General features: G+C 39.8%; 1 protein-coding gene across 5 annotated transcripts in view; it reads left to right on the forward strand.

Moving 5' to 3' along the window:
* The first annotated feature begins 1,241 nt into the window (after window positions 1–1,241).
* Window positions 1,242–13,534, forward strand: part of bcas3 (BCAS3 microtubule associated cell migration factor) — a 336,382-nt gene continuing 324,089 nt past the window's right edge. For all 5 annotated transcript variants that reach the window (XM_070969920.1, XM_070969919.1, XM_070969924.1 and 2 more), the window contains exons 1-5: window positions 1,242–1,383; window positions 3,423–3,514; window positions 3,645–3,699; window positions 4,511–4,586; window positions 6,478–6,584. In XM_070969920.1, coding sequence (XP_070826021.1) covers window positions 3,444–3,514; window positions 3,645–3,699; window positions 4,511–4,586; window positions 6,478–6,584 — 309 coding nt within the window. In that variant the 5' untranslated portion in view covers window positions 1,242–1,383; window positions 3,423–3,443. The remainder of the gene's footprint in view (window positions 1,384–3,422; window positions 3,515–3,644; window positions 3,700–4,510; window positions 4,587–6,477; window positions 6,585–13,534) is intronic.

The raw sequence follows: 13,534 nt of genomic DNA on the forward strand, positions 1-13,534 counted from the left end.
CCTCATCTATACCCTGCATCACGGTCCTCTCTTGCTCACTCTTTTCTTTAGTTTGACCTTAACTAAATTAAAAATGTATGATGTGTCAAAACAACACTGAAGATTTGGAATAAGTTTCAACACCAGTTTGGGTTTCAGACAACCACTTTTTCCAGGTCAGTAACATTAAACCCAGCCTTACCCCCATCTGTAGTTGATGGTACTTTCTCAACATGGTCTAGTCTCAGTAGTAAAAGGTTCAGAGATCTCTGTATTAAGAATATGAGTTAAATTTGGTCTCCCAAAATATCATTTTTTAGGTTCTTACAGAGCCAGAGTTACATCGGCAGTATAGATCCTTTGATAAGTGGTAAAGGACCAAAATATTTATATTAAATGATCTATTTAAGTGATACCAGCCAGTCAGTGCAGCAGTGTACAGTAGCAGTGACAATAGACATGATTTTCAAGGGGTCACATGAGGTCGGGAAGTTTGTAGGAGAGAAAGTTGGATATGTTTGATTCCAAGAAGTGGGATGTTATAATAGAGTGTGTGTCAAAGAGAAAGAGAGATGAAGCCCTCAAGATTAATACATTTATGAGAGAACTGTTCGAAGATGTGTCTGTTGCCAGGAATATGGACATGTTGCTGCAGTTTGTGGAGGAGTTAGGAGATGTGGGAAGGACAATTGTTACAGGAGTGCAAAGATTATGAAGGCAAGCAAGCACCTACACTGTGCAGGATCAGGAAAGTGTCCAAAAAGATGAAAATGAAGATGAATAAGATCAGACCAGAAAAGAATGTCATATTGTGAAACTGCTAAGAGAATGGAGAGAAATGATGAAAAGGGGACAGTACAAAAGGAGCAGGAGCAGAGGAGAAATGGATCCAAGCAGAGCATCTGCAGAATCGATTCTTGGCAGTTATTGCCTTGGTGATTAACTGATCTGTTAAATTTCAGGGAAAGTCAAAAAGAATTAAGATGGTGCTAGACACTGTCTGGAGATTCCTCAACATGATGAATATATCTGAAGAACTTGATACCACACTAAGGGAAGGATTTAGTCTGACGCAGAAAATTGGGTCTGGGCAATGTCGAGAATGGGATCACTTTGGGTGAACGCTGTCAATAGTTGTCATGGTGAAGCTGATATTTTCCAGTAGGTGGCAGTAATACAACACATACGGATGTCATTGCCATTAAACGACGAAGAAGCCATTTGTCCCGCCCTTACTTTGGGCTGATTGGGCTGACTGATTTGTCTCTTTGCTTTGATTGGCTCCCAGTTGCACAACACAGTTCCGCAAATCTAGTCTGTTTGTGTTTTGACGATTTTGTAAAGCGCTCTACAGACCACTACACAAGTCTATAAGCAAGGGCAGAGTCAGCGTCCTATAGCCAGGTTCGTAACTATAACCACTTGGAAATAATGTCTTACTGAAACATGACAAATGCATGTCCTGCGTCATGGATTCAGCTGTGTGGTTTTATCACTGCAAGGGAGTTTTATCAGCTAATGCTAGCTAGCTAAATTAGCTGCAGGGGTCCTTATCCACCAGTATAACTTTAGCGTTAGCCAGTAACTGTTAGCTGCATTGTCTTGACTTGGCAGTTGTCACAATTGTTGTCCGTATTCGTCCGATGGTTGCCAGTGGTGTAAGCTAGGCCCATACGTGTTCAGGATATGTGACCGAGCCTAAGACAGTCAAGCTTCTCAGTGTGTTTTACCAGAAGCTCATCTCTCAGTTCAGCCATGGAAACGCAGTTTGCAGCATGTCACCTACTGTCTTCTGTTATTGACATGTTGGCATCGTTGCATACGCGTTTGGCAAGTTTATTTAACTGTTAATAGTAACGTCTTTGCAGTCTGTACACTGTAAGTACATTTGCTGTCCTCAAGACAAACAGTCATATTGCAAATGTTTAAATTCCACTGAAACAAATGGCAATTTTATTTTGCTTCACTCAGTGACAGTGGCATCAGGACTTTAGGTACCAACATGGGTTGATCTTGGCAGGTCAGTGCTGATTGAACGTTGGTAGGTGTATGTGTGGCACACTGTAAGTATTTGAGCTTCCTTATACCAGATGTTTTCTCTGGATAACATCTGTCTGACAGGAGGTGTGATCCAAATAACTAAGAGTGATATTTTTAAGTCCAGTTTTCTGTCTTTTTCTGTGGAGGCTTCTCGTTGACAGTGACAGACGGTTATCCACCACTTAATCCTTTCCTTTGTGAAGGCTCTGATGGTTTGTTTTTATTGAAACTGTTTAAGAGAGGTGTTGCTTCAACTTCATGATCATTAGGAAGCTGTAGTTTGTGGTTTGTTTTTCTTATACTTAGGGGTGTCTCTCACTGATAGAAATAAGGTGGACAAAATGTCAGAAACACCTCAGTACAGCACTGGACGATTTTAGCAGACTGTATTTGTTTTAGCCCGATGTTCCTAAGAAATTTGCAACTGAGCGTATTTTAAATCTAGACAATAGTTACCCTGTTTATTCCAAACTTTTATTTTTGTTCACCATAAATGACATGATTATTAAAGTGCTGTGGTTGATTATAGGGACATCTTAACCTGTAAATTACAAATCATATTAGTATCACAGGTTTCTCTGGTTATTTTTCAGGGTGTTGATTTTGTATTGGATGACATGATACTGAGACATGTTTCAGTATTCTGGTCCAATATTCTGTGTGTGAGTGGGGATTGCAAACATAAGACACAGCCTCAAACACAGTATTTACTGCAGGATTATTGTACTGGATTGTACATTTGATCCGATCAGACAGACCACATCTGGAGATGGTTCTCAAATTTTTAATAATTTGTCTACATTCTAAAGAAACAAAACTGCTCAACAAGTTGAAAGGCCACCTAAATCCCTGCATCCTTTTATTTTTCTAAGTGTCAGCTTTTTCAAGTTTCTAATGCTCAATTTATCCTTGTTATAGAGTGTTCAAACTACTCACATGGCTGTAAGTCAAAGGTCCAAAGACCACCACAAGATTTGGCTTTTACTTACAGTCTCTGAAGATGTGATGTTTCTTATTCTTAACTATGCTCACTCAAAAAAACTAAAACAGTGTATGGACACATTGATAATCAGGGAAAGAAATACAATTATGATATCATTATTCCAGCTGCTTTTATTACTCAGTTAACATGATAATGATAGCCTATTTTAGCCTGATGTCCAGTAACGTTAATGGTTTGTGAGCATCCTTATGTATTATAGAATAGAGTGGGTCCTCCTCTAATCCCTGCACTTCTGGTCTGATCCCAGACTCCTTCTTGTCTACAGTGTCTTTTCATTTTGGTCAGCTAAAACAGGGAATGTGAAGATGCTACCATGGGTTCTGTGAAACTGCGATGGGTATTTTTCTCATTTCTCACAAGTGCAAATTAATTAGTTGTTTGTTTCTTTGTATCTTTTCAGGATAAACACAGAGGAGACAACATGGCATCGGACTCTCCACGCAGACCTAGTCGCTGTGCTGGAGGGGTTCTGGTTCGAGCACAAGCTGCTACGTAAGTACAAATGTCTGCAGTCTGTTTTTATTATTGAATTAGAAACCCCTAAATTCAAAATTGACACATTGATGGGCTGTTTGAGCATTGTTCAGAAATGCATTACCATCAGAGATGTTTGCTGTCACAGGGAGCAGTCTTACATGGAGAGTGTGGTGACCTTTCTGCAGGATGTGGTCCCCCAGGTAACTTTTCTTTGTCATATATTCACTTACATTCATACTATAAATTCCACACAGCTCTACTGATTTTAGTTAGCACAGCATGTCTTGTGTGTGTTGTGTTCATAGTGGAAAAGTTACAAAGTTAAGTACGCTCAACAAAGTCAGTATGACTGAAACACTCTAGTGTACTGTTGGCCAGCAATGTTCCCATAATGTCCCATAATGTAATGTGTGAGTGCACCTCTGTCTTCTGTCAGATGATGAAGAAGTCTATAAAGTGGGTGAGAGAGAAAGACAGAGAGACAGGGAGGTGACGAGCCAAGGGGGAGCATGGGGGAACAAGATATAAATGTGCACCAATGCGAATAAAGCCTTGGCCACACATACTACTACTGCTACCATTACCGATACCACCACCGCTAATAATATTAACAAAAAGGATAATTAAGTTAGGGAGGGTGCTACCACCATGTTTGCCCTGGGCAATGGCAGCGAACCATGATCAGGGCATCATCTGGAAGGATCAGGATCAGGCATGTTGGATCAACATTATTTTTATTATGATTATTAGTATCAATAGCATCTTTGCGATTTTATTACCATTTTTCCAAAGCTATTGTTCTGTTTGTGGAATGGGCAAGTGGAAGTTGTGGATCACGTCTGTGCAAGTTTGAGTTTTTGAATTGAGTTTTAATTCTGCTGCAAAAATGCTTTTGGCTGTTAAACTAAATGTGGTAAATAGATTTTGGAATATATAGGTGTTGTGTAGGTATGATGGCTGGTGTTTGTGTGTGTATTTTGGACACTTTCTTTTCTGTCTTTCAATCTTTAGGCATATACTGGGGCTCCTCCAACAGATGAAAAAGAGAAAATCATTTGGGTTCGATTCGAGAAAGCTGACATCAACGGTGAGTCTTGAATGTCAGAAAGCCGAGGTTTGGTTTGCTTAAGTATTGAAAAGGACGGTGTTCTAACTACATTGAGTTCTTCAGATAACTGATATCATTCTAAAACTGGTACTTTGTGTAAGGGAAAATAAGGTAAACATTGCTTTTAGTCCTCAAAATCACATTGTACAGTTCACCAACAAAGGGTGTCCAATCACCATTGATAACGGATGTTGTGTTAAGATCATTTCTCAACCTGAATTCTGGAATTTGGTACAGATACGGATGGAAAATATACTTGACTCTTTGGAAATGACCACTTGAATGTTGAAGTTGAAGTCAAGAATGAACTTAAATGTTAATCCAACATTCTGTTTGGGATGACAGACAACAGAGTACAGCTTAATGCAGAGCTGTACTCCTGAAACCTCAACGTTTATGAAACCCCGAAGTTTATGGAGAAGGAAATAATGTACAGTGGCATTCAAAACTTTGGTCAAAAAGCTTGGTCAAAATTTCTGTTTCTGTGAATATCTGAGTGAGTGAAAGATGATCTGGTTTCCAAAAGTCACAAAGTTAAAGATGAAACATTCTTCTCAAATTTTTAAGCAAGATTAGTGTGTTATTTTTATTTTGTGAAATCTGAAAGTGAAAAATGGGAAGCCTCAGACGTTCAGCTTCAGAGGTTTGCAAAGGAACATCTTAATAAGCTTGATGTGTTCTGGAAACTAGTTGACCGTAACGAACAAAGATGTATTTGGAGAACGAAACGTGCAGATTTTCATGAACAGAACACCTCTCAAACTGTTCAGCTGGCAGGTTGGATGATGCTTTGGCCTTGTGCTGCAGCCAGTGGCACAGGGAACATTTCACTGGTACAGGGATTCAAATAAACACCAGCAAATTCTGGAAGCAGACATCACACCGTCTGTAAAAAACCTGAAGCTGAAAAGATGACCTCTACAACAGGATAAAGACCCTAGGCCGTTTTCACACCTATAGTTCTTCTACTCTGGTCCAAATCAGTTGAGGAGTTGGTGAACTGGGTGCGTGTTTTCCCTTGCTGTGGCGACTTTCCACAGAGCAAAATCCAAGTGAACCAAAATGCAGCACTACAAGTTGTGAGATAACTTTAACTTCACTCTGTGGTGAGTGTTCACACTGTGGTGGGGGCAAGAGCCTAGACACAGGAAGAAGGTTGAGTTGTTAACTTTGCTCATTAGCATCTCACTGTGCAAAGCACACCTGGCTACAGGAGCATTTCACACAAAGCTGCAGAGTACAACTGGTAGTTGGATTGGATTGAGGTCAGAATGCGTTCCCACCACTCACCCACCTCCCCTTAAGGGTCTTGGTCAAAACCTTTGCTTCAGGCTCTTTTCCTTTTTTGTTATATTGAAACTGTAAAAGGTGGAAATAAAAAAATAATCTTGCTTGAATACTAAAGAGGTATCATCTTCAGCTGTATGATTTTTGGAAATTGGGTCATGTTTTACTATACGTTTAACTATACACAGTGATAGACAGTTTGGCCAAAGATTCCCCAGCCTTTGCATGCCACTCCAAAAAAGGGTGAATGTGGTAGTACGGGATTGCATTTGGTAAGTGTCGAATAAGATTATGATGTGGAGCTGGGACATGTACCTCTCAGATTAAAAAGAAAATGCGGAGGATGAGACAAATAAACAGACAACAAAACAGAAATGCAGATAGAGGCGAGGGAATTCTTTGTAGATTGTCTGTAAGGTTCGTATGGATGTATGGATCAGAGCAGAATGAAGTGACTGATAGTAAAGCTTCAAATTGAACATTTAACAAGGCAACGCACCAGACGCAGCTCATTTCTAGTTTGTTTATCATAGTGTTAGATGATTCAGACATTCGTTTCATGTCTCTCTTTCTCTCTGGACAGACACTGCCCGCAATCCAGAGTTTATGGAGATGCACAGCGGAACTACTGACCCTCCTCTCTGCCTCATGATTGGCTACACTGACGGGATGCAGATCTGGAGCGTTTCTGTAAGTTGCACACCTAATGGGCCTTTAAAAGTGCAACCTCTCCATCTTATACCTGAATGCCTTGTGCCATCAGTTTTCTTGACAATGATGAATTCAGATGTATATGTGTACGGAAACACAGCAGTAGGCAGTATTTTGCCTCAACTCTCCTGTACAGTACTAAAGGGCTGATGGACAACACCCAAAACAAGCAAAGCATTATTAAATCTGTTGTCTAATTGTCGTCAAAGTTCTATGTTTAAGAATAGGATTTCATGTTTGAATGATATACAGCATGCAGCTCAAAGTGCTCATGTTTTGTTATCCAAAAACTTTCATTGTCACAATAGCAAAACCAGTAGATGCAGGTCCAGAATGTGTTTACATTGTGCTTTCATCAATGAGCTATGTTAAAAAGAGGTTTGTTTATGACAGGTAAAGCATATTTTTGGTTGTGTTAAACACAGCTTTTGGACTTGCTATACGATTGGACAGTCCTTACAATTGATTGTGTGCCTGGATGATGCAAACATTTTGTCCTTAATGGGTTCAAAAGTCTAACTCTGGTCACATCGTTGCTGACCCTGGACCTGTAAAGACATGTCCACTGTCCAACCAAATGGCTGATGAAGAAAAACAGCAACACAAAACCAATGAGGAAACGATGAAGAAATGTAGCTTTTGTAGTGAGCTTTATCAGTCAGACCAACCTTTCTGACTGATTAAATGAGCAGCTGAAAACACACATCACCTGTGCCAAAAGAGTCGCACTTCATAACATGAAGGTCAGATAAAATAATCCTTTATTGGTTCCGCCATGGGGAAATTTTTGATGTCACCAGTTTTACACATAACAGGTAATAATTGGCCTTACTGAAGTCAGAATCATTCCTTGAGATTCACTCAAATGAAATACAACATAATTTAAACTCAAACAAGCTTTGACAAGAGGTGTCCGTTTATAGCACTGTACTTGTGTGTTGGTGGTGTTTGAAACGCCTGTTAGTAATATATCTGCTATGGCTATTGGAGAGAGACTGTGTTGTGTTCAAGGAGCTGACTAAAATTTGTCATGAATCAATCAGTCAAACAAACTTTATAATGACATGTTTCATACAAGCGAGCACGGTTCTCAGTGTACAGATGACAGGGAAATGCAAATGTGAACAGTAAACAGTTTGAGATTTGATGCACAAGAAAATTAAAAATGATAAAAACTAAATAGTTAAACAAATAAATAAGATGAAAATTAATAGAAAAAGTTATATAAATGAATGACTGTTACAAATTCATTGCAGTTGTCCCTTTTCACTGTTTGAATTCAACACTGCAGTGCAGACTTTTGTCCACTAGGTGGCTGTGTTCTCCATGGTTTGGGCAGTATTTAATTTAAACAGGAGCAGTTTCCTTCTGCTTGAGGCTAGAACACAAGTCCAAAGATCCTGTTGAACTTCACTTCTGTTTTCTGAATAAGAGCTGTCTGGAACACAAGAGGAGGACAAACAGAATGCAGTTGTGTTTAGGTCGACATCAATTGCACTCAGTGATTGATAGAGTATTGATTGACAGCAAGTGCAGCCAATCAAGAGTCCAGCAGAATGGAACTGACAAAAGATAGATGTGAATAATTAGCTGATCATTTTTGTTATCATTTAGTGCATCTACCAAACAAACATATACCACAACCACAAACCATATCGAGACTGTATAACCTTATGTATCTATACATCTCTGAATATGTACACACATAAATGAATATTCATATCAGCTCTATGGATATTTCTAAGTAATTCTTTTCAATTAGAATATGAGGGAAAATGGAAATTGAAATCCAGTGCAACACCACAAACTACAACCCGAGAAAGAACCATATGTGAATAATTCTAGTGATATTTAGAATTAGCAAATGTTGGTCACTGGATTGGATTGCAGTAGAATGTCCTTGTACCCTGTTTTTGTGTCCACTCTTTGTAAACAATGTAAATCAACTTATTTTAGTCCATTATACTATTCAGCATGTCATCATTCAAGTTCCACTCCTTCTGATGCGAAATCTGACCACAAGAGGGCGATAATAATATTTTGATAATATAATGAAAAGGGTAATTTTGATTAACATGCTCCCCGTTATCAACATGTCAGATATGTGACAGAGATTAAATCATGTATTGAATAAAGACCTTAAAACAAAGGTGAAAAAGACAAACATAGTGTGATTGATGCATAATATAAGTGTTGTCTTTTTTCACTTTTTCTAACTGTGTGTTCAGATACATTTTTCTAATTAAATCTCTTCATCTTAGGGATTGACGTTCTATGAGAGACTGTGCATAGTTGCTGTAGACTTGTAGTGTGCTAGCAGCTAGCTGTATCTGTTTGACCCTAGTTTGGACGGCACTGGTTTCTTTAGCTCATTTAGCCTGGATTGGAGCGAATAACTATCTGGAGAGGAGCTAGTAACTACGGAGCAGAGTGGTCTGATGAAGGATTGTAGTGAGACGTTGTGGTGGTGTTCATAAACAGGGACTTTATTTCCTCTGTGGCAGTAAACACACGACCATCTAACACAATTACACTGCAACCTGAGCTTATCTGGACACTTTCACACTAGTTATTATAGCTCACACCCTTTAGCATGTAGCACTTTACACACACAAGAGATCAGCTGATGAGCTATGTCACACAGGTTCACAACAAGGGACAAGACGCATTAACTGTTTGATTTCTTTTAACAATTTAATGACCTGACCCATCGGCATGATATCCTGTTCAGTAGATTCACTTCTTTGAATCCGTCTTGAAAATCATTTGAAGATTGTGTCCGCTGTGCGACTTAACAAATTACCCACAATGCTGCAGAGCTTTCGCTCACCAAGTATTGCCTTTCACGCAGGCCGTCACTGAAAGCTGCAAACACATGCATCCTCACATACACATGTGAGATCTTAACACACCAAAGTCCTTAATCAGACTCTTTCTAAACATCCCAGCCCGTGGGTAAGAGGACACACTCTTACTTTACCCCTGAGCACACACATTGGCCACTGTGATGTGGCAACTCCTGTGCTGCTAGCAGATTTTCTGTTGCAGTTATTATGGTGGAGCAGAGGATTACAGCTGCTTCAGCCACACCACACACGCCCAGTAAAAATATAAGCTTGGTGAGGCTCCTCTGCCTTTCAGTTTCACTTGAACTTGACACCAATTCTGATTCACACAGTGCAGCCCGGCCTGTTATCACACGCTGTCCTTTCTCATTGTTTTTCTTTCAATTTTGAAAGTTTATGGGATGTTTCTGGGTTGTGTTTTTTCGCAGGGTTTTAAGTAAGCACTGAAGGTGCCTCGGTCTCGGGCTCTTGAGTGGCTGTGAAGTGTTTGTGACAGTTGCTAAGCCAACACCCTCTGTAATGGCCTGGCAGAGCACGAACATACACGTGAATACACACTCGAGAGATGGGGACTTCTGACTGCTTGTATGGATGCTGACAGAGCTGTTTAGGCAACGTAGATGACTGTCGCCTCGCGCTGGAGAGGTGTCATCCACTGCTGTCTGATAAAAGGCAGACTGTCGTGGACTAATTGTCTGTCTGCATACGTGTTGAGATGAAATGAACAGCTTGCAAGAAAATGTCTTCTGCAAGTGTCAGTGGATGTGCTGGAGAGCCAGAGCTGTCTTACCAGTCCATAATCCTGCTGTAGATTTGAGAGATATTAATATAAGGCTTCTGTAATACAGACACTGTAAATTTTAAACCTTTGTAACAAAACCCTTGATTGTTTGCTTCAAAACCTGTTCATAAATTTTAAAATGGACAGAACTAAGATGGGAGAGAGGATCAATGCTAAGTTCAGGCTACTGTCAGCTGATAAATTAGTAAGTCTCTCCCTCAAGGATTCTAGAATATCAGTGTGTGTTTTAGGAAGCTGCTCTTTGATTCTGTGGTACTGACACAGATCATGGTGTGTATGTTAGAGTGTCATTGGAAATTGTTTGCTATTAAACTAAAAAATAGGTGCATAGGTCAAATCACTTTCCTTTTGGCATGATATATTTATATTAAGATTAGCTTTTTTCACACTACATTATTATTTAATGGGCAGAACACACATCAGAAAAGTTTAATCATGAAATCCAAATGGAAATCAGAGTAGTCCACAATGATGGAATGATCCTGAGTCACAGCTGTGGCTCTTTCCAGCAAAGGAAGGAGTGAAAGTGGGACTCCTTTGTCTGTCCTCAACGTGTCTCCACTATTAGCATGCAATTGATTATCATAAACTTAGCATGTAATTGAGTTTATATAGGCCTTTAGGTTTTTAAAATGTAAAGGAGTACTTGGCTCAGAGATGGTTGTAACAAGGCATCACAGCCATCCCAGAATCACCCGCCATGTTTTCACCTCATGTGAACTCACCTGACTGCAAGTGTGACACATTAGTCATTTCTATTTTTAGCTTACAAAACTGTGGTCCTCATAATGCTTGTTTGTAACATTTGATCTCAGAACATTAAAAAATACATCTGATAGATGTGATGTGTTCATTTGCACACACATGCACTGCCAGAACCTATAGACACACATTAATTGTTGTAGAGAGATGTCAGCAAATGGCACCTCTCCAGTCCCATCCACACTCTATACCAACTGGTCCCTGCTGGATTTGATCTGTTCCCAAGTCAGGTCCTCACAGAATGAGCTCCTGCTGCCACTAGAGAGATAAGGAAAAATATAAACTTGATGTTTGCTGACTGTAGCTACTCTTCTTCTAGTCAGCATAAGTTGTAAATATTGTATATTGCACTTTTCATATTCTCTTCAGAATGACGCTGATGATTGAACTCAAGGGCACTATAAGGGTGAAATCATGACACTTTGGCTGTGAAACATGGGGGGCGGCTGTGGCTCAGGAGGTAGAGGGGTCGTCCACCGATCATGTCTCGGCAGTCTACATGTTGAAGTATTTTTGGGCAAGATGAACCAGAAAAACGGCCCCCGATGCTGTGCCTTTGGTGTGTGAGTTCATATGTATGTTGCTTTGGATAAAAGCCTTTGCAAAATGGCTAACTGGAATTGTAAAACATATATTCACTGGTTGGTGCTGTGATTTTGAGGCAGCTACTACTTCCCTACAGTGTTGACACCCAACTTTGACTCTTTCCTAAATAAATCTTTCTATGATAAGCTACTTGAACTTAAAATTAAACTTCAGTGTTCAGTGTGAATATCTCAATATATGTAGGGAAAACAGTCTGACAGGACGGGTTGCATAATTGCAATTGTTTTAAAGACAATTGTTTGATGAGCTGTTTGACAACAAGTGTCATAGATAACATACACTCCACACAGCTGATCCTTACTCTGTGTCATCTGTGTGACCATTCTTGCTGACTGTGTGTGAATGAGTACGTGAGTTCCTTTTTGGATCCTGCGATGCTTCACATTTAAAAAAAAAAGTTTATTTTAGTTGTTTTGCAGCTCAGCATCATAAGTAGTGCAGCATCGCTTTTGGCTTGTATGCTCATCGTTTTTGAGCCACATGGGCTGTTGTTGAAGCCCATGAACAAACACCTGTTATTGTACGATCCCTGAAGCGCCTGCTCGCTCCGCACTGCCAATATGTCCAGCATTGTGTTAGTGAGCGCACTCACTTGTGAATATGGCCCAGATATCTGTTCACAGCTTATGGCATTACATTTGGGAGATTAAAACAGAAGAGCAGACACTGTGATTCCACAAAAACATCCGAGCCACAAATGAAATGAATATAATGAATAACTGTATGCAGAGAAAACAACTTTGAAAAAGCAATTTGGCATATTGCGTACGCCGGGCCACTAATGTAATAGTGGGAATGTTGTTGATGGCAGTGGATGTCGCAGAGAGCCATGTAAGGCGAGGATGAGCGGCAGGGTAATGCACAATAACCCTGCGCATTAACCTCCGGCCCTCCCCCTTCTCATTTTAATCCAGCAAATTCCATTATTCCCCATTGCAGGTCCATTTGTCTGTACAGGAATCTTTCCCTGCTGCCAACCTCCTTTTATTCCTGCTATCAGTGTTCGCATAACCTGCTCATGTCTCCAGTGTTAATCTACCACTGCTGGGCTGCAAGCACTTTGAATAAAAACACAGCTCCAAATCCGCCACTTTTGAAAAGGCTACTAATTGCACAAAAGAGCGATCATCCCCTCAGATGGGTTTAAAGACTTAAAACAAACAGATTAAAGCACTCGTAAAGTGATAATGCAGGTTTCACTGTAATTTAACGCATAAAAGAATAACAAAAGTGGGGCATTCTGCGCTTAGAACAATGTGCCATTACACACGCCAGACACTGCAAAGAGCCACACTGGCCATTGACCTAATATACTGCCATCACATGAATACATGAAGCCTAAACTGGGCCAGGCAGACACATACATCCATTAAAGCGTTTTACACTGTGGCTGCATTTCCTCAGTAATGAAGACCGTAAATGCAGCAAACTTTAAAATCCTCTCTAATAGGGCGACCTTTAGTGTTTATCCCTAAATGTAATTTCAAGCCTGTGTAAATGTGCTGGAATGCACTTGTTTGATCACTGAAGTGGTTTGATGAACAAAAGTTTTAGAGAAATAAACCACACGTGACACTCACATCCCTTGAGTTGATCATCCACTGAACAATCAGCTACTGCTAATGTATTTTTTATTTATCTTTCCATTTTTGTAGTTGTGTATTTTATAACACTCATAATTAGCTAGATGTGATGTTTATAGGTCTGGGTATCGAGCTTCAGTACTTTTGGGTACTGACCAAAATGTGTTGTCAGTTACTCAAATAGATGTCAGAGTGAATAATGAAGTGAAAACAAAATGCAATTAAGTTTGATTATCAGATTAGAATTGTGTGCATGGCACTGTGTATTGAAGACAATTAAATTCTTGAGTTGGCATTGAATGCCAATTCACAGCCTTAGTTTTTTTTTTT

Source organism: Chaetodon trifascialis, chromosome 9, assembly GCF_039877785.1.
Source record: "Chaetodon trifascialis isolate fChaTrf1 chromosome 9, fChaTrf1.hap1, whole genome shotgun sequence".
Lineage (NCBI taxonomy): Eukaryota > Metazoa > Chordata > Actinopteri > Chaetodontiformes > Chaetodontidae > Chaetodon > Chaetodon trifascialis.